The sequence below is a fragment of the Eumetopias jubatus genome, unplaced genomic scaffold, assembly GCF_037043125.1.
Source record: "Eumetopias jubatus isolate StellerSeaLion01/CBP00866 unplaced genomic scaffold, mEumJub1_p1.0 scaffold_1, whole genome shotgun sequence".
Taxonomy (NCBI): domain Eukaryota; kingdom Metazoa; phylum Chordata; class Mammalia; order Carnivora; family Otariidae; genus Eumetopias; species Eumetopias jubatus.
In genome coordinates, this window is record NW_028274807.1 from 205,227,944 (window position 1) to 205,249,199 (window position 21,256).

Sequence of the window (21,256 nt, forward strand, 5' to 3'; positions counted from 1 at the left end):
TCTCTCCACACCCCCCAACAAATAAATAAATAAAATCTAAAAAAAAAAAAAAAGCACAGTTTCTTAAAAAACAGGTTATCCATCCGTGACTTTCATCTTCCTAAGATGTGCAAAGATTTCCCCCCAGGTACTGAGGCAGGACAGCTAACCCTCTCCAGAATGTCTCCAGGAAGAGTGTCACTAAAGGTTCAGGCCATTTGTTTTGTCTTGTTTTGTTTTGTGGCGAGATGGGATGTCAGAAAGGGCACCAGGGTCCAGTGGGAGTGCTTTTTTTTTTTTAAAGATTTTATTTATTTATTTGACAGAGAGACACAGCGAGAGAGGGAACACAAGCAGGGGGAGTGGGAGAGGGAGAAGCAGGCTTCCCGCCGAGCAGGGAGCCCGATGTGGGACTCGATCCAGGACCCTGGGATCATGACCTGAGCCAAAGGCAGACGCTTAACGACTGAGCCACCCAGGCGCCCCCAGTGGGAGTGCTTTAACACACTAATCACTAAATTCGTGGGGAAAACAGGAAAAAGTGCATTAGAGGAATACAGGGAAATCTCATTGTACCCAGTAGACCGGAAAAAAAAAAAAGTTTAAAAAGCCATAATACCTACTGCTGGTGAAGATGTAGAGAAAGGACATTTTTCTACAGGACTAGTAGAAATGCGAATCTCATCGTGGCCCTCTGGAAATTAGTTTGGTGATATTTCATTAAAGTAAAGATGCACAAACCCTTTGGCTCAGCAACCCCATTTCTGGGATTTTATCCCTGAAAAGTAAAAACTCCAGGAAATAAAGCAAATGGCCATCAGTAGAAAAACGGCCTAAAAATTGTGGTCTAGAATCTCAGCTTGTCATTCGCTCCCTCCACCCCCACCTCCACCCCCCATCTTCCCACTGCCCCAGCCTGGATTCCCTCCCAGCCCATCCTCCCGGGACCCTAGACAGGGAGGGGATGAGTCACAAGGAGCCAGGGCTGGCAACGCCACGCTTAAGGCAGGCTAGTCAGGAGGGACAAAGGAGCGATATTTCCTGGATACGGAAACTCGGGTGAGAGACGCCTGCTGCAGGAAACACTCGGCTGGGGCCCCGCCAAGCCAGGGCAGGGGGGTCAGCCAGGCCAGGCCGCCCAGACGGGACAGTCTGGAGGCCCCAAGGAAGTGAAGACGTCCCTGACCCTCAGCCTACTGCCTGGGCAGCGGGCGACTTGGAGAGGGTGATGACACCGGCCAGTCCCAGCAACCACAGGATGTCTGAGTTTTGGGTTCCGGAGCCAGACATCCCTGAATCCAAATCTTGACTCATTCGGTCTCAGCCTCCATTTTCTCATCTGAGAAATCATCGTTCTAAACTTTCTGGACACACGGGCACGGGTCTGACTTTTGGTTGGTCTCTCCCATCCAGAGCATCCCAGGGTATCATCCCTCCAGCTGGCCCCCACGCCCGGCCCTGCTGGTCTAGAGAGACCTTTTCCATCATGGGATCTGACCATGTCCCTCTCTGGCTCACACACTCTCCATGGCTCCCTATCACCTGGGAACAAAGTCCAGTTCCTCAGCTCTCTTGGGCCCCCCTGCCCCCCACTGCCGCCATCCCCACTTCCAGTGCAGCTCTTGCCTCCAGCTGCCCTGGACCTTTCATTTTCTGGCTAAAGACTATCTCTTAATTTGTGCTCTCAGACTAGAATGCCTTTTTCTTCTTCCTGCCCCCCAAATATCCCTCCTCCAGGCAGCCCTCTTGATTGCCCCAGGTATTGTCCTTGCTCCCGATGGGGCAATCCCCAGCTCCATCCCTCCCTTTATGCAGACCTGACCATGTAGCTCTGACTCCCCCAAGTTGGTGGTTCCCCCGGGGGGCAAGGTAGGGACTGGGTACCTGTCAGGGAGCAGTTGGCAGACCACCTCCCCGACCTTGTGGCCCAGCCACCGGGTGAGGTTCTGACTCTTTAGGGATTTCCTGTGACCTCTATAAATAACCCCCATGGCTGCTTCCCACAAACCACCTCATCCTTCTTGGAAAAAAGGGACTGTAGCCAAGGACCTCAGTCCAGCTGTGTGCCAGAGCCCGGGGGAGGCGGGTGGGGCCCAGGCATCCTGCCCCAAGAGCGTCTCTCTCCCCACCCAGACCCTGCTCACCCCTCCTGGGAGCCCTCTGAACCCTCCTGATGTGGAGGACATCTGGACACCCAGCCCTGCTAAACCTATGGTATTGCTTCTCTCCTCTGGGCCTGTTTGTACTCCCGAAAAATAGACATAATAGCAATATTCGTGGGCTCAGCTCACTGAGTGACCCTTTCCCTCCAGAGGCCCCCCATGCTGGGACAGCCCTAGCTGCTAAACAAGCAAACAAATCGATAGCGACACATTGCAACGAAGTCCGTGAAGACACAGGGTCAGGGGCTCCCCTTTGGTTGGGTGGGTGGGTGGGAATTCTAGATGCCTTCTGAAAACTCTCTTCATACTCTTTGTTGGCCCTGGATACTTCCCAGCCTCTGCTCACCGGTGCCCTAAAACCTGAGAGCTTGTATCTTCGATCACTGGAAGTAGGACTATTTTTCTTATTCTGGAAGGGATCCTATGGCCTATTTAAGACTGTTTTTCTGCCTGTGGCAAGGGATTAACCGTTCACCTGCTGGGTGGGTGTGGAAGCCTGGATCCCAGGGTCCTTAGAGGGTCAGAGCGTTGATGGGGGGCGGGGGGCGCTGCCAGGACCTTCTTTTGTTAGAGGAGGACGCCCTCTGCTGGTTCATCACCAACATAACAGGCCCCTGTGAGTCTCAGAATCCAAGATCTCACCACTAATTCAAAGGGATACATGCACCCCCATGTTCACAGCAGTATTATCTACAATAGCCAAATCATGGAAGCAGCCCAAGTGCCCGTCAGCAGATGAACGAAGAAGATGTGGTATATATACACAATAGAATATTATTCAGCCACAAAAAGAATGAAATCTTGCCATTTTTGCAATGACATGGACGGAGCTACAGTGTATAATCCTAAGCGAAATAAGTCAGTCAAAGACAAATACCATATGATTTCACTCATATGTGGAATTTAAGAAACAAAACAAATGAGCAAAGGAAAAAGAGAGAGAGAGAAACCAAGAAACAGACTCTTTTTTTAAAAAAGATTTTATTTATTTATTTGTCAGAGAGAGCACAAGCAGGGGGAGGGGCAGAGGGAGAGGGAGAAGCAGACGCCCCGCTGAGCAAGGAACCCCCGATGCAGGACTCGATCCCAGAATCATGACCTGAGCCGAAGGCAGTCGCTTAACCGACACACCCAGGCGTCCCCAAGAAACAGACTCAACTCTAGAGAACAAACTGCTGGTTACCGGAGGGGAGGTGGGTGGGGGATGGGGGAAACACGTGATGGGGATTAAGGGGTGCACTTGTCATGATGAGCACTGAGTAATGTATAGAAGTATTGAATCACTATTTTATGCACCTGAGACTATTATAACACTGTATGTTAACTATACCGGAATTAAAATAAAAAACTTAATAAAAGAAAGGGTCAAAAAAAAGAAAAAGAATCAAAGTCCTATCAATCAGATCCTCCCTCTTCCTCCAGCCATCTCCCTCCTCTCTCCCCCTCACTCACTGCTTCAGCCCTACCAACCACCTGTTCCTTAAACACACCATGACGCTCCCCCCTCAGGACCTTTGCACATGCTGTGCCCTCTGCTGGGGACACTTTCACCAACCTCCTCCATCTGGTTTCCTTCTCACCATTTGGCTTTCAGTACCAATGTCACCTCCGCAAGGCAGCCTGCCCTCATGTCCCTGAGCAGACAGGTCTCCTTATCATAAGCTCACACAGCAGCCATGAGACCTCACTATAAGGAACTAGGTCTCTAACTCAGGCAGGGGCAGCACCTGTGACAATTAGTCCCCTTTGTGTTCCCAGCATCCTGCACTTGGCCTGTTGCACAGAAGGCCTGCAGCAAACTCAGACTGGAAGTCCAAACAAACCTATGTGCAAATCCCAAAGGTGGGGATGTCAAGCAACTAATTCTCTGAGCCTTAGTTTCCTCATCTGCAAAACGATAACAAAATACTCACTGCGTTGTGCTGTTATCAAAACCCAATAAAATGGGGGGCGCCTGGGTGGCTCAGTTGGTTAAGCGACTGCCTTCGGCTCAGGTCATGATCCTGGAGTCCCGGGATCGAGTCCCACATCGGGCTCCCTGCTCAGCAGGGAGTCTGCTTCTCCCTCTGACTCTCCTCCCTCTCATGCTGTCTCTCATTCTCTCTCAAATAAATAAATAAAATCTTTAAAAAAAAAACAATAAAATGACGTGTGCAACTCTAGCACATAGCAGGTGCTTGACAGTTACTGAGGGAATGAATGCATAAGCTCAGAGGGCATAGGGACCTGGGATCTTGCAGGTCTCTTTTAAAATATAAGACGCAAATAAAGAAATAAATTAAATAAAACATAAGAGGCAAAGCTTCAAGATTAATACTAAAAAAGAGAATGATAACTTGCAGAGCAATACACACACTTTATGTACAAAATACAAGACAAAACATATTTTATAGGTGTATCCACAAGTATGCAGAACAGCAGAGAGAATTCTGGAAGGACACAAACTGACCCCAAGGGATGGGGCGGGGGGAGATTTCCATGTTTAAGCATTTCTGGATCACCTGAATTTTTTTTATTATTCCTTTAGTATTTGCAAAATAAATTAAAAACCACAAAACAAAGATCTCTGAGGCCCTCCCACCCCTACTGCAACCGTCCACTCCTACTCCCCCAGCATCGGAACCCAAAGGGACCTCCGTTGAGCTCCACGCCAGGGCTGGAACCCCTAGCATGTCCCTGCCAGGGAACTAAGCTACACCCAGCAACAGGGAGCTCACCACCTCTGAAGGAGGCACTTTGCTTCATCGTCCTGGGGCCAAGTTCTTCCCTCAGGGGATGAGATTCTCACTGGGCCTAAGCTATTCCCACATGCCTCAGGGCTTCTGGCCCCTCCCCACCCCCAGCCTGGCTGGGCGCTTCAGTGGTCCCCTCACTTGCCTACGCAGAAGTCCCGGAAGATGATGTCCAAGACCTCCTCAGTGCCCCCTCCGCCGGTGATGCGGCCCAGGTGGCCCCGGGCGAGTCGCAGCGCCTCAGCAGCCAGGGCTAGGTCTTTTGTCTGCTTGTAGTGGCCGAGGGCATCCAGGCAGCCCTGGAGATGATGCTGGTGTCTTACACGCGTCAGAAGTGGTGGGCCTGTGGACGGGTCCCCACACCTGGAAGGGACAAAGGATGCTGTCTTTCTCAACTTTCACAACTACCATTGGAAGGGGTATGATCACTTGCATTTTGTGGACCCAGAAAATGAGCCTGGGGGGCGGGTACGTGTCCAAAGCCAGTGGCTCTGCCCTGACTGGAACTTGGGTTGAGGCCGGCTGCAGAACAGGGACGGGAGGAGGCGGGGCGGGGGAGCCGCTCACACTTCAGCCAGCTCCTTCCTCAGCGCCTCCAGGAGGCCATTCAAACCCTCTCCGGTCAAGCAGGACAGCAGCAGGTGCGGGGGCAGGTCGGGCCTGGGGTCTGGGCCCCCTCGAGGCAGCAAGTCCGATTTGTTCAGCACCAGCAGGAGGCGCTGGCTGTTCTCCCTGGGGCTCCCAGCGCCTGGGCGGACGACAACGGTATCCAGGAAGTTGCAGCTGGACGGAGAGGCCAGGTCAGAAGCATCCAGCACTGCCAGAATGAGGTCAGCCTGCTCCAGCCTGGGGGAACAGGGAGAACCAACCAAGAGTTCAGTAATTAAGGGCACCGGGGGGGGGGGGGGGGCGGGGGCAGAGCAAGAGGGGCGGGGCATGGCATGTGAGGGCGGGGCAGGGCAAGAGGGGCGGGGCAGGAACAGAGGCTGAATTTACGCGGTGGCTCTCCCCACATCAGAGCCCCCACCCAAGAGACCTTAGCAGCCTTTCCTGATTCGGGAGGGACACAAAATAAATGCAGCAAGGAGAAATGGAAGTGGAAGGGCTCTGTCTCCCCCTCCCACCACCCTACCAGCCTACCTCTCGCGGGCGCGCCGCACGCCCTCCTGCTCCACCGGCCCCACGCCCTCGCGCAAGCCCGCCGTGTCGCTCAGCAGCGCCGGGAACCCGGCCAGGTCCACGGGGGTCTCCAGCACGTCGCGGGTGGTCCCCGGCTCCGGGGACACTATGGACACAGGCTTCCGGCCTGGGACGGAATGGGGGGTGGGAGTTATCGCGAAGAGGGCGGGGTGGGGGCCGTAGAGCCCCTCCCCCAGACTCCACCTCCCGGCTCCTCCCCCACACCCAAACAGCTCCCCAGCTCCGGCCCCGCCCCCGGAGTTAGGCCCCGCCCCCCCACGCACTGAGTAGGTTCACCAGGCTGCTCTTGCCAGCGTTGGGGGGTCCTGCGACCACTACGTGCGCCCCTGAGCGAAGCCTCTGCCCGCGCCTGGCATCTCGAAGATGTGCGCTCAGTGCCAGCTCCAGCTCCCGCACTTGGCTGTCAGCTGTGGATGGAAGAAAGCAGAGGGGAGGGAGTGAGGGGGCCTCCAAGGGCTACGATGACAGGTGCCCCAACCGCTAGGAGGACCCACCTTGCTCCAGGACGCCCTCCTCCAGGTTGTCATCCTCACCAAAGTCGATATAGGCCTCCACATGAGCCAGAGCCTGGGGGGGTAGGGGGACGGAGTGGTGATGTGGTAACCCAGGAACCCCCCCCCCCCAAACACACAATGTGCCCAGGTCAAGTCTGACCCAAGGGACCAGACTGGAGGCTTCATGCACAGGAAGCTCTCACACAGAGAATGGGCAGGTGGAGTCTCTGAGGCAGGGAATGGGTGAAGAGGGGGCTTGCCTTAGTGAGAGTCTTGGCCCAGCCATGGCAGAGGTGGCCCAGTTCCCCGTCCAGCTGCCTCAGTGCCTGCCGCCGCTGCGCCTCGGTTTCTGCATGAATTAGATCCGCTAGCCCCTCCACCTCGGTCAGGCTCAGCTTCCCGTGAGCGAATGCCCGCCTGGTGAACTCACCAGCCTCGGCCGGCCGCAGCCCTGGCACACTGCCTGCGGGAAGGTAGTGGATCCTGAGCTCCCTGGCCCCCACCCAGATCCACTGGCAGAGCCAGACTTCGAACCCAAGGCTGCAGACTCACCCAGGGCCTGCAGGACGCCACTCACCACCGCCGGGCCTCCATGCACGTGGAACTCCGCGCAGTCCTCACCCGTGAAACTTTGGGGACCTAGTGTGGTGAGACGGGAGTCGAGGAGAGTAAGGCTAGGCAAACGCCTTGGGTGGGGGGGGGGTGGGAAACTGGGTCATGAGAGCTACAGCAGGTTCGGGATCTGGAACCCCTCACCTGGGAACCAGAGCACCAGCGCGTGGTCCAACGGCTCCCCGGAACGGGGGTGGCTGAGCAGGCGCAGGCAGGCGCTGCGAGCCGGGGGCAAGTCCCGCGGCGCCGTGAGACTCCGGAGGGCGTGGCCGCTGGAAGGACCGCTGGTCCGGATCACCGCGATGCCGCAGCGGCCTTGGCCGGAGCTCAGCGCGAAGATAGTGGCCCCGGAACCGGGGGCCGGGGCGCCGCTGCCCTGGCGCGTGCACGATCTGGGACTGGAGAGGAGAAGAATCAGTGCCTCTGGGAGGCTCTGTGGCTGAGTGGCAGGTGGATAGAGCGCTGGATGTTCGGAAGATGCCCCAGGTGGAGGCTCTGAGGCTGGGGGATGGGCAGATTGGAGCGTCTGAGGCCAGAGGGTGACCCAATTGAGGTCTCTGAGAGCAAAAGTTGACCCAGATGTGGGTCTGCGGCAGGGGGGTGAATATATTGTGAGGGTGAGGGCGCTGATGTCAGAGTGTGACCCGAATGGGTACTTTGAGGCCAACAGGTGACCCAGATGTGGGCTCTGCGGCAGGGGGATGAACGGATTGGGGCTTGGGAAAATATGAAAAGTGGTTCTGCCCCAGGCAACTGGGACCCAGATCCCAGGAAGAGGGTTTGGAGCCCAACCAGCACCCCACGCTGTCACACCCATTTCCCGTATCGCCCCACCTGCGAGGCCCACGTGCGGCCCGAGCTACTAGGGTCCACAACACCCGCCACATGGGTTCACAACCGGCGACCCGCCTACCCTCTCTGCCTGGGTGGCTTCCAGTCCTGACAGGAGGCTCCACCCACTCCGCGGCGTGACTGGTAAAGTGCTCCACGATTCTCTATCATCATTGGGCCCCTTAGGAGACCCCCTGAAGATCTTCGTTTCTATTGGCTAATGTCAGGGCAAAGGCGGGGAAGCGGCTGGACGCGGGGGTGCAGCGAAATGGCGTTCCCCCGGCAACATGAGACCGAATTTCTAGGATCCTAGAACCTCGGGTATCCGAGACACCGGAAATGAAGAGTGGGAGGAAGAACCAGGCTTCGCCCAGGGCGGTAGGAATTACACCGAGGCGAGGGTTCCAGCCCCGTATTTTCCATCTGGCCACCCCGTGGCTTTAGGCGAAGCAAGAGCATCTCAGGGGCGGAGAGGGATGAGTTCCGGGGAACCCACGCACTGGTCCTAGTAAAATCTAGTTCAAATTTCTGGGAAGATTCCTACCTGTGTTCCCAGAACTCTCCGAGTTTCTCGCTCCTCCCCCAGCTTTCCCTCCCGCCGTTCCCTCCTCCTCGGATTCCCTTCTTCATTTGACAAACTCATCCTCAGGACCTAGCTCCAAGGTCCCCCTCTGACAGGACACCTTTCTGGAATCCCCAGCATAGCCCTCTCTGCCTTCTGGGCTTTCCTAGCCCAGGCCTGCTCCTGCAGAGCTGAATGTCCGGTCTGTGTCTGGCTCCCCGAAAGCCAGAAAGGGGACTCTCGGGGATTACTTTCAGGTTAAACCAGGACAGCGCAGAATAGCGGAATAAAAGCGCTGATGGTGGAATTCCAGGCACTGGCTGGGCGGGGTCTCCGCGGGCTCTTTCGCACGGACAATTCTCTGGTTCTTGGACGGAGCGGGCGGGCGACGCACTTGCACTTGGGAAGACTCTGTCGGACCCGCTAGAGTTCTAATTCCTGCCTCGACCCGCTTAACTTTTTCATTTGTCAAAGAGTGACAAACGCGGACACTCGCCTTCTCCGAGTTGTCCCATCTGTCATAAGTATACATCAAGTGTCTACTGTGTGCGCTAAGAACCAGAAGGGGCCCCTGCCCTCTCTGGGCTCCCAGTCTAACAGAAAAGGCTACTCAGGACGATCAGGGTTCTGGGTGCAGATAAAATACAGAACGCCCAGTTAAATGTGAATTTCAGGGAAACAATAAATAAGGTTTTGGTATAACTATGTACCATGTAATATTTGGGACATACTAAAAATGTATTCGTTTGCCTGAAATTCTTTCATACAGTGGGAGGACTGTACTTTTATTTGCTAAACTTGGCAGCTCTATCGGGTCCTCTCTGAGGAGGTTACCTCCTGAGGGGCGCAGGGGTTAACTGGACGGGAAGGGCGTGAGGAGTGCCTTAAGTGGTTGACTGGCACATGCTAAGGCCCTGAGGCAGGACTTGCTGTAAACTATTAATTCGTACTCTAGATGTGAAGTTATTGATACCTGGAATCAACCCCGCCCAGGCCCTCCCCCTCCCACGTCCCGCCGTGGTCAAATCACGCCCAACTCAAGATTCCAAACCGCGCCCTTGCAGATGGGGAAACTAAGGCTCGGAGGCGGAGAATCCAGGCCCGGGACGGGCGGTGACGAGACCCAGAATTCGACGCGGGCGGAGACACATCCTCGGTGAATGCATCTTCGGTGCGGGCGGAGACAAGCACCAGAAAGCGAAGTGGGCGGGCGAGAACGAAATCCAGAAAACAACACGGGCGGAGTCGAGAACCCAAGAGCGACGTGCGCGGGGACGAGGAGAATCGAGGTTCCGCGCGGGCGGAGACGAGAAGCAGCGCTCGGGCACGCGGGGACGGCGGCCGGCGCGGGCGGGCGCGGCCTTTGTCTCCACCTCCAGCGCGCTCCGCGGCTGCACCGGCCGGATGAGCCCGGGGCCCCCCGGCGCTCGGGCCGCCCGCAGCCCCTGACCTGCCCTGCCCTCGCCATGGCCGAAGCCACCTCCAGTGCCGGGGGCACGTCCCTGGAGGGCGAGCGTGGCAAGAGGCCCCCGCCTGACGGCGAGCCTGCAGCCCCGGCGTCTGGAGTTCTGGGTATGTGTGCGGCGGCTGGATCTGACAGGGTTGCAGGTGCCTGTGGTGCGCGCGGCGGCTGGACGGGGAGTGGGATTGGGGTCAGCCGTCCCGGGCCTGGAGTCCAGTCGAGGGGCCGGCTTCTCCCGGCACTGCGGCTGCGGCGGGGCTAGCGCGGCTGGTACGGTACAGGGGTCGGGGGTCCCAGCGCAGAGACTCGGACACGCCCCTCCGAGGGCCCCGACCCGGGGCTGATCTCAGTCACCCCTTTGGGTTACCGGATCGCAGCCCAGCAGGGATGCGCTTGAGAGAGCCTCCTCGCAGAGGATACGGAATCACGGTCCTGGGTTCGAGTCCCAGCTCGCCTGTGTGACCTTGCGTGCGTGACTTAAACGCCCTGGTCCTCAGTTTTCTCACCTGTGAAATGGGGGTAAGAACCGCGCCCAGCTATGAGGACGCGCTGACATGATGTGGTGAAGCGCTCAGGGCTGCTAGTGAGCGCCCCATCGATTGTGGTTTTGGAGGCGGAGCTGGGCCTCAAGAATGAGTAAGATTTGTAAAGGAGGACCTGGGGGAAGGGCATTCCTGGAGGAAGGCCTGGCTGGTGCAAGGACGAAGAGGGAAGGAAACGAGCCGAGGCCAAAGCTTGCAGGTCCCCGGATGCCAGACTGAGTGCGGAAGAGCCGTGGCCAGTGTGCAAGCAGGGGCTAGGGCTCAAGGGACTAAACTGGAGGCTGGGGTCCTCGTCTGGGAGTGGCCTGACCTGGGCCCTGCCCTGCCTGCCCCCTAGATAAGCTTTTTGGAAAGCGGCTTCTGCAGGCTGGTCGCTACCTGGTGTCTCACAAGGCGTGGATGAAGACAGTGCCCACGGAGAACTGCGACGTGCTGATGACCTTTCCAGGTACCTGTGCCCGCCGCCTGCCCGGTGCCCAGATGGGCTCCCCTGAGCTGGGCTCCCCTGAGTAGAAGTCTGTAAGAGGCCTGGGACCCCTTGTGGCAAGAGCCATCAGTCCCTGTGCCCCTTGGCAGACACGACTGATGACCACACGCTGCTATGGCTGCTGAACCACATTCGCGTGGGCATCCCTGAGCTCATCGTGCAAGTCCGCCACCACCGCCACACGCGTGCCTATGCCTTCTTCGTCACCGCCACGTATGAGAGGCGAGTCTCTGTCCCTGGCCTCTCGCTGACCCTGCTACCCAGCTCCCCACCCTTCCAAGCGCCAACTGTGAGGTTTAGCGCCTTGCGTTTGTCCCAGGTGGCCGCCAGGTACACCAACCCTAGCTCCAGGACGGTGAGCCAGGGTCTCCCCATGACCCCACCTCCGTGTCTTCTTGGCAGCCTACTTCGAGGAGCCGACGAGCTGGGTTTGCGCAAAGCGGTGAAGGCCGAGTTTGGCGGGGGCACCCGCGGCTTCTCTTGCGAGGAGGACTTCATCTACGAGAATGTGGAGAGTGAGCTGCGCTTCTTCACCTCCCAGGTGCGGCCAGCTCTGGCTCCCAGGGCGCAGCCCTAGCGCTTGGGCCGCTGTTTCCTGTGCTCAGGCCCTGCCCTCTCCCCTGCAGGAACGCCAGAGCATCATCCGCTTTTGGCTGCAGAACCTACGGGCCAAGCAGGGCGAGGCGCTGCACAATGTGCGCTTCCTGGAGGACCAGCCAATCAGTAAGCAGGCGGGACCGATCTCCAATCGCAAGTGGGGAGTTGGGTGGGGCTCTTAGAATACAACCTATCAATGCGAGAGGGTGGGGCCTAGAGGCAACCGATCAAAAAAGCTAGTGAAGAGTTGGGTGGGGCCTAGAGACAGCAATCAATGGTGTGAGGGGGCTGTGGCGTTAGCATAAGGGTGGGGCTTACTCCCCGGGAGGCATGTCCAAGAGAAATGGTTTTCTGCGTCTGGGATAAGGTAGGGGCAGGACCAAGGACAGCACTCCACGCACTGTGTGGTGAGGCCCCGGGCCTCAGTTTCCTCTCCAAGAGACCAGCTGCTCCAAGTTCACCTTCTGACGCCGGCTTTGCACCATTCCTCAGACCTTCGGAGCAGTGATCTGAGGCCAAATGGCTTTATTTAAAAACAGGGTTCCACACTGGGACCCCGCCCTCCCAGGTGGATTCCTGTGCCCCCTCCTGCCTGCCTCTGCACCTCCCAAATTCTGAAGGAGAACCAGATATTCTGCCCACTCAGAACTCCTCCCCTGGGAAGAGCCTCTGAAGAATTAAAAGCAGGGAAAAACTGTGACTTGGGTTTCGGGCTGGGGGGTGGGGGGGACTGTCCAGGCCAGGCACAGGCAGAAGGGTGGGGCTCACCCTCTCTTGTCCCCCAACAGTCCCTGAGCTGGCGGCCCGCGGGATCATCCAGCAGGTGTTCCCTGTCCACGAGCAGCGCATCCTGAACCGCCTCATGAAGTCATGGGTGCAAGCTGTGTGTGAAAACCAGCCTCTAGGTGTGGCCCCAGGTGGGGGGTGTGTGGGAGTCTCAGGAAGCGGGCAGGGCTGACCAGGACCCCCCTGTGCTCCTGGCAGATGAGATCTGTGACTACTTTGGAGTGAAGATTGCCATGTACTTTGCCTGGCTGGGCTTCTACACATCAGCGATGGTATACCCAGCTGTCTTTGGCTCTGTCCTGTACACATTTACGGAGGCTGATCAGGTGCTGGGAGTGGGCTGGGCTGGGGCTGGAGTGCCTGAGACACCCTCCTCCCTGGGCCAACCTGGCTAACAGCTCAGCCTTCCGCCATCCCCAGACAAGCCGAGATGTATCGTGTGTGGTTTTTGCCCTCTTCAACGTGGTCTGGTCAACCCTGTTCTTGGAGGAGTGGAAACGGAGGGGGGCAGAGCTGGCCTACAAATGGGGGACGCTGGACTCACCTGGGGAAGCTGTGGAGGAACCACGACCCCAGTTCAGGGTCAGTTGGGGGTGTCTGAGTCCAAGGACTCTAAGAATGAGATGGGGGGGCACTGCAGGGGCAAAGACAAGGTGTGAAATAGGGCTGCAGCATCAGAAAGGGTATGCCAGGTGGGGGGCTCTGCATGCTCCTAAGGAGAGGCGTGGGAAATTGCATTTGAGGGACTGGGAAAGGTGGACTAGGTGGGGGCACCGCAAAAGCAAAGGCATGGTGGAGGGAAACTGAATTCCGAGGCCTTGGGAAAGGTGTGTGGGGGCAGGGGCAGCCCCTCCGGCCTCATGCTGAGCCCCACCCTCTGCCAGGGTATCCGGCGCATCAGCCCTGTGACGCGGGCTGAGGAGTTCTACTACCCGCCCTGGAAGCGGCTGCTCTTCCAGCTGCTTGTGAGCCTCCCCTTGTGCCTCACCTGCCTGGCCTGCGTGTTTCTGCTCATGCTCGGCTGCTTCCAGCTGCAGGTGACCTCCGGCCCCCAGCCCTGGCCTTGGCCCTGACCTGGCCACCCCCGGCCCAGGTCCACTCCGGCCTGAGCCCAGATGCCAGGATGACCTGTGAACCCCCTGCCCCTGCAGGAGCTGGTGCTGAGCGTGAAAGGGCTGCCCCGTCTTGCCCGCTTCCTGCCCAAAGTTGTGCTGGCCTTGCTGGTCAGCGCCAGTGCCGAGGGCTATAAGAAGCTCGCCATCTGGCTCAACGACATGGGTATGCCCTGCAAGGGGTGGTCCTGTTGCCCTGGGGAGGAAGGTCCCTACTGCCCTTCAAGGGCCCGCGCTGCCTTCTGGGGGCCTGGGCCACCTCCTCACTCACCCCCTCGGCCCCCAGAGAATTACCGGCTGGAGAGCGCCTATGAGAAGCACCTCATCATCAAAGTCGTCCTGGTGAGTTGGGCGCCAGCAGGTGGGCAGTAAGGGCTCTGCAGGGGGCACAGGAGGGGCTCCTGGGGACCGGGCAGCAGAGGGATTGCCCCCCTGCTTCCTTCCCACAGTTCCAATTTGTCAATTCCTACCTGAGCCTCTTCTACATCGGCTTCTACCTCAAAGACATGGAGCGCTTGAAAGAGGTGAGACCCCAGCCCAAGGCAGTGCCCCCCAGTGGTGGCCAGTGGGGGGCCGGACTTGGCCCAAGGGGTCCACGGGCTCTCCAGCCCCTCCCCCCCGTCCTCCATCCTTTTCTCTCTGTCCGTCCGTCCGTCCGTCCGTCCGTGTGTCCTCTCTCTGCCTGTCGCCCCCCCCATCTGTCCGTCCACCTGTCCGTCGGTCCCTCCACAGCTCCTGCTCGTCCTGTCCCTGTCCCAGAGCCTCGAGCGGCAGCTTCGGGCGGTGCTGGTCCCGCTCGCGGCCCTGCGGTTCCACCTGCTCCTCCTCTCCCTCCGGGGCCTCCTGCTCATGGCCCGGGCCAAAGTAGGGGCAGATGGCGAGCCCGCAGGACCTCGCCAGGGCGGGCAGTGTGGCTGTGCTTGGGGCCTCACGCTGCCTGAGCCGAGGGTGCATGTTCCAAGGGGCCGGGGCTCTGCTGATGGGGTGCAGACGGCAGGGGCCTCCTGAGGCCCTGGGCCCCAGCTGAGCTCCCGGGCAGTGCTGCAAAGCAGGGGGACCCTGAGCCACAGCAGGGTGGAAACATGCGTTGCAACCCCAGGAGGTTGACTCGGAGCACTGTGGCCTGCCAGGCTACGGTTTGTGGCAGAGGAATGGTGGGAGAGGCTGCAGAGGTTGAGTGCCGGGGCCTCCACGTCCTGGGGCATCATTAACATGGGGCGGAGTCGGCAGTTGGGTTCAGGGCATGTGTCTGGAAACTTGCTCCTGGAGGGCGGGTCCCCAGCCCCAGCAGCCTGCCCCAGTGCCCCGGGCCCCGCCCGCGCCCCACGTGGCCTCTCTCCTCCCTCTTCCTGCCCCCCAGATGCTGGCCACTCTGCTGATCACCCGCCAGTTCCTCCAGAACGTGCGCGAGGTCTTGCAGCCGCACCTGTACCGGCGGCTGGGCCGCGGCGAGCTCGGCCTGCAGGCGGCCTGGGAGCTGGCCCGCGCCCTGCTCGGCCTGCTGAGCCTCCAGCGCCCCGCACCCCGTCGCCTCGGACCCCAGGCCGAAGAGGGTGGCAGCGGCGGCGGGGCCCGCAGGTGTCTCGGTGGGGGCTGCGGGGCACCTGAGGAGGAGGAGGAGGCTCCCGTGGAGCGGCGGCCGGCAGGGGAGGGTGGGGAGGTGGGGGACGGGCCTCGGGAGGGCGAGGAGGAGGAGGAGGAGGAGGAGGAGGAGGAGGAAGAGGAGGAAGATGACGAGGAGGAGGGCGAGGACAGCGGCCTCCTGGACTGCGGGCTCCGGCTGAAGAAGGTCAGCTTTGCTGAGCGCGGTGCCGGCCGGCGGCGGCCTGGCCCAGAGGCCCTCCTGGAGGAGGGGAGCCCCACTATGGTGGAGAAGGGGCTGGAGCCGGGAGTATTCACGCTGGCCGAAGAAGACGATGAGGCCGAGGGGGCTCCCGGCAGTCCTGCGCGGGAGCCTCCAGCCGCCCTGCTCCGCCGGGCTGGGGGCGAGGGCCGTGACCAGGGGCCAGACGGGGACCCGGACCCAGAGCCTGGCTCAGGTGACTCGGGCCGGAGGCAGCGGCGGCAGAATCGGTCGTCTTGGATTGACCCACCCGAGGAGGAGCACTCACCCCAACTCACCCAGGCCGAGCTTGAGAGCTGTATGAAGAAGTATGAGGTGAGGAGGGTGTCTGAGGCCCAAGGCCGGGCCCTCAGCAGGGCAGGGCATGCGGCCTGAGGGTGGAGGTCGGGGGCGTGAGGAAACGGGGCTCTGGATGTGTGGCTGGGAACTTGCCGGGCGGGGAGCTCTGGGTCCGTTCAGGAGAATCGGAGGGCGGGAGGCGGCCTCGAGAGAAGAAGGTAGTCGAAGGTAGGAGACATCCGGGTCTGAGGGAGGGGGCCCAAGGCCACACCCGGGCACCCGCCTGCAGGACACCTTCCAGGACTACCAGGAGATGTTCGTGCAGTTCGGCTACGTTGTCCTCTTCTCGTCTGCCTTCCCCCTGGCTGCTCTGTGCGCCCTGGTCAACAACCTCATCGAGATCCGGAGCGACGCCCTCAAGCTGTGCACGGGGCTGCAGCGGCCCTTCGGGCAGCGGGTTGGGAGCATCGGCCAGTGGCAGGTGTGGGGAGCGGCCAGGGGCTCGGAGCCGAGGCCCGGAGGGAGCCCGGGCGCGGTGGAGCGGGGCAGGGGGCCCAGGAAGGGTGGCCGGACCCCACCCGAGCCCTCCCCCGCCATGTTCCCCTGCAGAAGGTGATGGAGGCCATGGGCGTCCTGGCCATCGTGGTCAACTGCTACCTAATCGGCCAGTGCGGGCAGCTGCAGCGCCTCTTCCCCTGGCTCAGCCCCGAGGCGGCCATTGTGTCTGTGGTGGTGCTTGAGGTGTGGCCGGTGGCTGCGTGGGGGGGGGGGGGAAGCGGGGGCGGGGGGCAAGGCGTCCCTGAGCCTGCAGCCTCCTCCTCTGTCGCCTCAGCACTTCGCCCTGCTCCTCAAGTACCTCATCCACGTGGCCATCCCCGACATCCCAGGCTGGGTGGCCGAGGAGATGGCCAAGCTGGAGTACCAGCGCCGGGAGGCCTTCAAGGTACGGGGGGGCGGTGGGGAGCAGGGGCCGGGCTCGGCTGCCGCCTGCACTCAGCGGGGCTTCTCGGCCTCGGCCGGCAGCCAGCTGCTGAGCAGGAGGGAAAGAGGTGGGAGCCCAGGGTGATGATGAGCGCGCCGCCCGGGCCGCTCCCTCGCGGAATCCCCGGTGGCATCCAACACCGGCCTGGCACTTGCGAACCTTTAGTCATCGCCAGCTCGCCGGCAGTGTCCTGTTTGGGGCCAGGGACACGGCGGATGCTTCCTAGAAGCCCGGCTTCTGCCACATTCCCCAGAAAGCTGCCGAGTGGGCCAAGGAGCTCATCAGGGCCAGGCGACGCTCTCCGGGATGATGGAAACATTCTGTGCCTGCCCCGTGTGATCCCTCACTACGGGGGGCCGACAGGCACTTGATGTGGGGCTGGTACAACCGAGAGACAGAATTCTTATTTTGTTTTATTTTGATCACTTAAATTGGCATTGACAAAGCCACATGTGGCTCTGGTCTGTGTCAGTCATGACTCTGTCCCTGGTTCTCCAGAAAGCAGAGAACGGTTGAGGCCCAAGATGTGTTTACGTTCTCCCAGTTCTTAAGACAGTGCCTGGCACATGGCTGGGGACAGCGTCGGTGGCCCGTAATGTCCGTTCCCTTCTCAATTCTCAGAAAGTACTGGCACGGATCCAGGAATGCAGTTGGCGCCTAATAAGTGGTTAGATCTCTCCCTACTTCCTCAGAGAGCCCCGGGGTGGGTCCAGGGGTGCAGCTGGTGCCCAGTAAGTGTTTAGATCTCTCCCCACTCCTGCAGAGAGCACCTGCGAGGGCCTGGGGCCTCAGCCGGCACCTGCCCACCCCCCCCCCCCCCCCCGTGCGCCCAGTCCCGGTAATGGCTCTGTTGTGCCCGCAGAGACATGAACGCCAGGCCCAGCACCGCTACCAGCAGCAGCAGCGGCGGCGACGGGAGGAGGAGGAGCGCCAGCGCCACGCGGAGCACCATGCCCGGCGAGAGCGCGATGCCAGCGGCCGGGAGGAGGCTCGGGCCGAAGGCTCAGGGCTGGACCCCGCTGCCCCCGAGAAGGCCTCCGCCAAGGCCAAGGGCAGCGGGGCAGGTGGCCACGGGCAAGAGAGGCCCAAGCGCCCGGGGTCCTTGCTGGCGCCCAACAACGTCATGAAGCTGAAGCAGATCATCCCGCTGCAGGGCAAGTTCCTGTCGTCTGGGGCTGCATCCTCACTGGCCGGCGCGGGGGCCGGCCCTGCTGCCCGGCCACCCCCTGCCCAGTCACCCACGGGTAGCGACACCCGCCTGCCAGCCTTCCTCAGCTTCAAGTTCCTCAAGTCGCCTGAGACCCGGCGGGACCCAGAGCGCAGCCACTCACCGCCCAAGGCCTTCCACGCCGGCAAGCTCTTCCCTTTCGGCGGGGCCCGGGCTGACACCGGGTCCAATGGGGCAGGTGGGCAGGCCCGGCTGGACGGGACCCCCGGCGGTGGAGGAGGCCGAGGCCAGCGGAGTGGGCCGATGGACGAGGCTGCGGCTGAGGAGCCGGACGCCCCCCGGCCCGAAGAGGAAGGCTCAGGTCACAAGCTTTAACTCGGGGGTGGGGACTCTGGGCGGGGCTCGGCGGGAAGGGCTGGGGTGGCCAGGCCTGGGGAGAGGGGCTGAAGGGGACAGAGGAGGCCCGGTCTCTGGTACCGGCTGGGAACCTGGGCACGTGGTACGTGGAGCCTCTCAGTCAAAGCCTCCTCCGTGTCTCCAGGACCCCGACAGCCAAAGCCCCCTGCCCCCGCCCCCCGCCCCCCGCCCCCCGTGCTCTGGGGCAGGGACAGATGAAGAAGGCTTCTTCACCACCTGGCCCAGCCTCTCCTGCCCCTGTGATAAAGCCCCACACCCAGCTCACTCTGGGGGGACTGGACCCCCCTCCCCCCAGGCCTCTATGCAAGTCCCCACCCTGCAGCCCAGCTGTTCAAGGAGGCCTTCCTTGGAGGTGGGGGCTGGAGCTGCCCCCACCTGGGGAGCTCGGGGTGCTCGGCCACAGGCTGCACCCACATCTATGCTGAGCAAGAGGTGCCAGCCTCACGGCCCCCACCCCAACCTTGCCGTCCCAACCCCAGCCCAACCCAGCCCCAGGCTCCAGCAGCTCATCCCCCAGGGAGCCCAAGGGGTGGCAGCTGCAGCACCAGGGACGCAGGTCAGAAATCAGAGGGACTTCCTCAGACTGTCCTTTCCCCATGATGGGGAGGGGCCCAGTGCCCAGAGGCAGGGGAGGCACCAGAAGACGCCCACCCCTTGTCACTGATCAGAAGCAATAAGGCCCTCCATGTGCCTGGAAGCCCGGGAGGGAGCGCGGGCAGGGTCTGAGCGGGGTCCGGCGGCGGGGGCGGCACCCCCCCGGAACGGCCCCTCTCGCCTCCGCAGGGACAGCGCTGGCCCCCGTGGGCGCCCCTGCCCTCCGCACCCGCCGCAGCCGGAGCCCCGCGCCGCCGCCAACGCCGCTGTCCCGGCCCCCGACGCCGCCCGCAGGCTGCTGGCAGTGGGACGGGCCGTGGGGCTGCGGGGGCGAGGGCACCGCCCCCCGCCAGGCCCCCGCCCCCGCCGCCGCCGCCGCCGCCGCCGCCGCCGACTGCCCGCCCTGCGCCCTCGCCGGGCCCCCGCCCGCCCCGCAGCCCCTGCCGGGGGACGCCAGCTTCTATAGCCTCCCGCCCCCGCCGCTGCCGCCCACCTCCGAGCTCCCCGAGGCCCCGGCGCCCTCGCCCAGCCCCAGCCCCCAGGCCGTGTGCTGGCCCAGCGCCTGGCATTAGCTCCACCCGCCCGCCCTGCCTTCCTGTTCTCATATGCAATATCAGTCCGTGGACCGGGGCGGCGGCTGCCACCCAGAAAACGCGCTTCGGCCCGACGGCCCCCAGTATTGGCTGCCCTGTCCTGGGGCAGGGCCGGGGGCTGACCCGCCCCCCCATCTGCCGTTTTCCTTTCGACTTGGATGGGGAAAACGAAAGGAAACCCCAAAAAACCAACAGAAAACACACAGAATAGGCGATTATTTATTTGTTTTTAATTTATTTTGTCATATTTTTGTAAAACGGCAGAAATGCAATAAAAAGTATATTTCAACAGTGCTCGAGGACAGAGCAGTGGAAGGGGGATCAGGGTGCCCAGTGACTTGTAGTTGGCGCTGGCTTTGGGGGTACCTAGCAGGCCTAGGGTGGGTGCCCCTCCCATCCTGTGACCCTTGGGGGCCTCCTCCTAAGAACTGGGTCTTGAGGCCACAGATGGAAAACTCCAGACCGCACCAACTCTGAGTCGGCCCAGATTTGGGGGCCAACTCCAGGCCTGGGGCCCCTGGGAGGAGATGCAGAGCCTCAGGCCCTGGCCTCAGCCTCCTAGACAAAGGAAGAAATCTCAAAGTGTTGGAAAGACTCAGCAGTTTGGGTGCCAGGCCTGAGTCCTGAGTTGGTCTTGGCCCTGCAGGGGGACAGAGGTGACACAGTCCTCTTCGCCCCACGTTCTGGCATAACTGCCCCCCACCCCAGGCTGTCATCTGAAGAGCCACTCGCGGTGGAAAGAACTTGGGGTAGGAAAATCAGAAGGCACCTGGCACCGGAGTCTGAATGTTGAGGGGACGGCACATTCGGGTTTGGAATTAGGGAGTGGCTGGGACGCCTCACTGTGGGACCGCTGTCAGACCTGAGTTGCTGGGACTCTTCGTTGTGTGGTCAGGAATGGGACGCGACCCCTCCCCCCACCACAAGCATGTCCACAGCTAAAGGCTCAGAGTCTGATGCGCCCTGCTCCATGGCTGGGGGAGCCCAGGGGAGCCAGCGTGAGGAAGGGGCACTTCGGAGGGCCGTGAAAGAAGAAACCAGGGTTCACTGGAGGCAGGAGAGCAGACTGTGCAAAGGCACAGAGGTGTGGGAAGGCAGAGTTTGGTGTCTGAAGGAGCAGAGGAATAAGGGGGCGGTCCCAAAGGCAGGAGAGGTGGGCAAAGGCTGGCCGAGGAGCCTGCACTCTGGAGACCTCAGTGGGCCCTGGCCATGGGACCCCTGCCTGAGCCATGGATGACACTGACAGACGAACCCAGTCCCTCAAGGGCCAGAGAGGTGAGGGCAGGGGTGCCACCGGCTCCCACTGTCCTGTGGCCTTTGAAGCTGAACTGTACTAATAATCAGGACACCATGTGCCTGCCTAGGGGCAGACGGAGCCCTGGGACTGGGGATCCCAAGGCATCTAGAGCCTCTGGGCACTCAGCCCACCACACCACCACCGAGGTCAGCTTGTATTTTGTGAGCACCTGCCTTGTGACCACAGGGACTCAACGTGATGTAAATGCCACCCACAGCTGGGAGGAAAAGCCCCTCGGCCCCACAGCACAGTTAGGTGGTAAACCCCAGAACCTTCCACCGTGGGAGGCGCTGGGTGGCCCAGGCCAGAGCGGTCTGGCTCAGGCAGGGAGCTCCACAGTGATAATCTGGGGTTGGCGCCCCCTAAGGCCTGGTGTTCCTTCCAGCTCCATGGCCCAACCCCCCACTTCCCCGCAAAGCCCTAGCACTCAGCTCCCAGACCATGGCCCCCACTTGGGGCTGGTGTGGGGGGAGAAGCAGTGTTCCCCCTGGCCCCAGGCCCAGTGTTTGAAGCCTCAAACCTTCT

The 21,256-nt window shown here is 60.9% G+C and overlaps 2 protein-coding genes across 3 annotated transcripts; one reads left to right on the top strand and one right to left on the bottom strand.

The window, feature by feature from the left end:
• Positions 1 to 4,510: 4,510 nt before the first annotated feature.
• Positions 4,511 to 8,871, bottom strand: GTPBP3 (GTP binding protein 3, mitochondrial). 2 transcript variants are annotated; one of them, XM_028087038.2, is made up of 9 exons: positions 8,093 to 8,871; positions 7,324 to 7,577; positions 7,120 to 7,206; positions 6,828 to 7,030; positions 6,568 to 6,640; positions 6,337 to 6,480; positions 6,014 to 6,179; positions 5,441 to 5,719; positions 4,511 to 5,236 (listed from the first exon to the last, which is right to left on the bottom strand). In XM_028087038.2, the coding sequence occupies exons 1-9, from the start codon at positions 8,182 to 8,184 to the stop codon at positions 5,011 to 5,013; spliced, it is 1,524 nt and encodes a 507-aa protein (XP_027942839.1). In that variant the 5' UTR covers positions 8,185 to 8,871; the 3' UTR covers positions 4,511 to 5,010. The 2 variants fall into 2 exon arrangements, with proteins under 2 accessions (XP_027942839.1, XP_027942840.1); XM_028087039.2 differs by having other exon boundaries at positions 8,014 to 8,125.
• Positions 8,257 to 19,728, top strand: ANO8 (anoctamin 8). Its single transcript, XM_088029075.1, has 20 exons — positions 8,257 to 8,388; positions 9,637 to 10,144; positions 10,914 to 11,024; positions 11,153 to 11,285; positions 11,466 to 11,604; positions 11,690 to 11,786; positions 12,449 to 12,565; positions 12,645 to 12,772; positions 12,867 to 13,028; positions 13,331 to 13,483; positions 13,598 to 13,724; positions 13,845 to 13,900; positions 14,008 to 14,082; positions 14,291 to 14,422; positions 14,919 to 15,716; positions 15,970 to 16,161; positions 16,290 to 16,421; positions 16,513 to 16,623; positions 17,525 to 18,191; positions 19,031 to 19,728. The coding sequence occupies exons 2-20, from the start codon at positions 9,733 to 9,735 to the stop codon at positions 19,411 to 19,413; spliced, it is 4,125 nt and encodes a 1,374-aa protein (XP_087885201.1). The 5' UTR covers positions 8,257 to 8,388; positions 9,637 to 9,732; the 3' UTR covers positions 19,414 to 19,728.
• Positions 19,729 to 21,256: the final 1,528 nt, after the last annotated feature.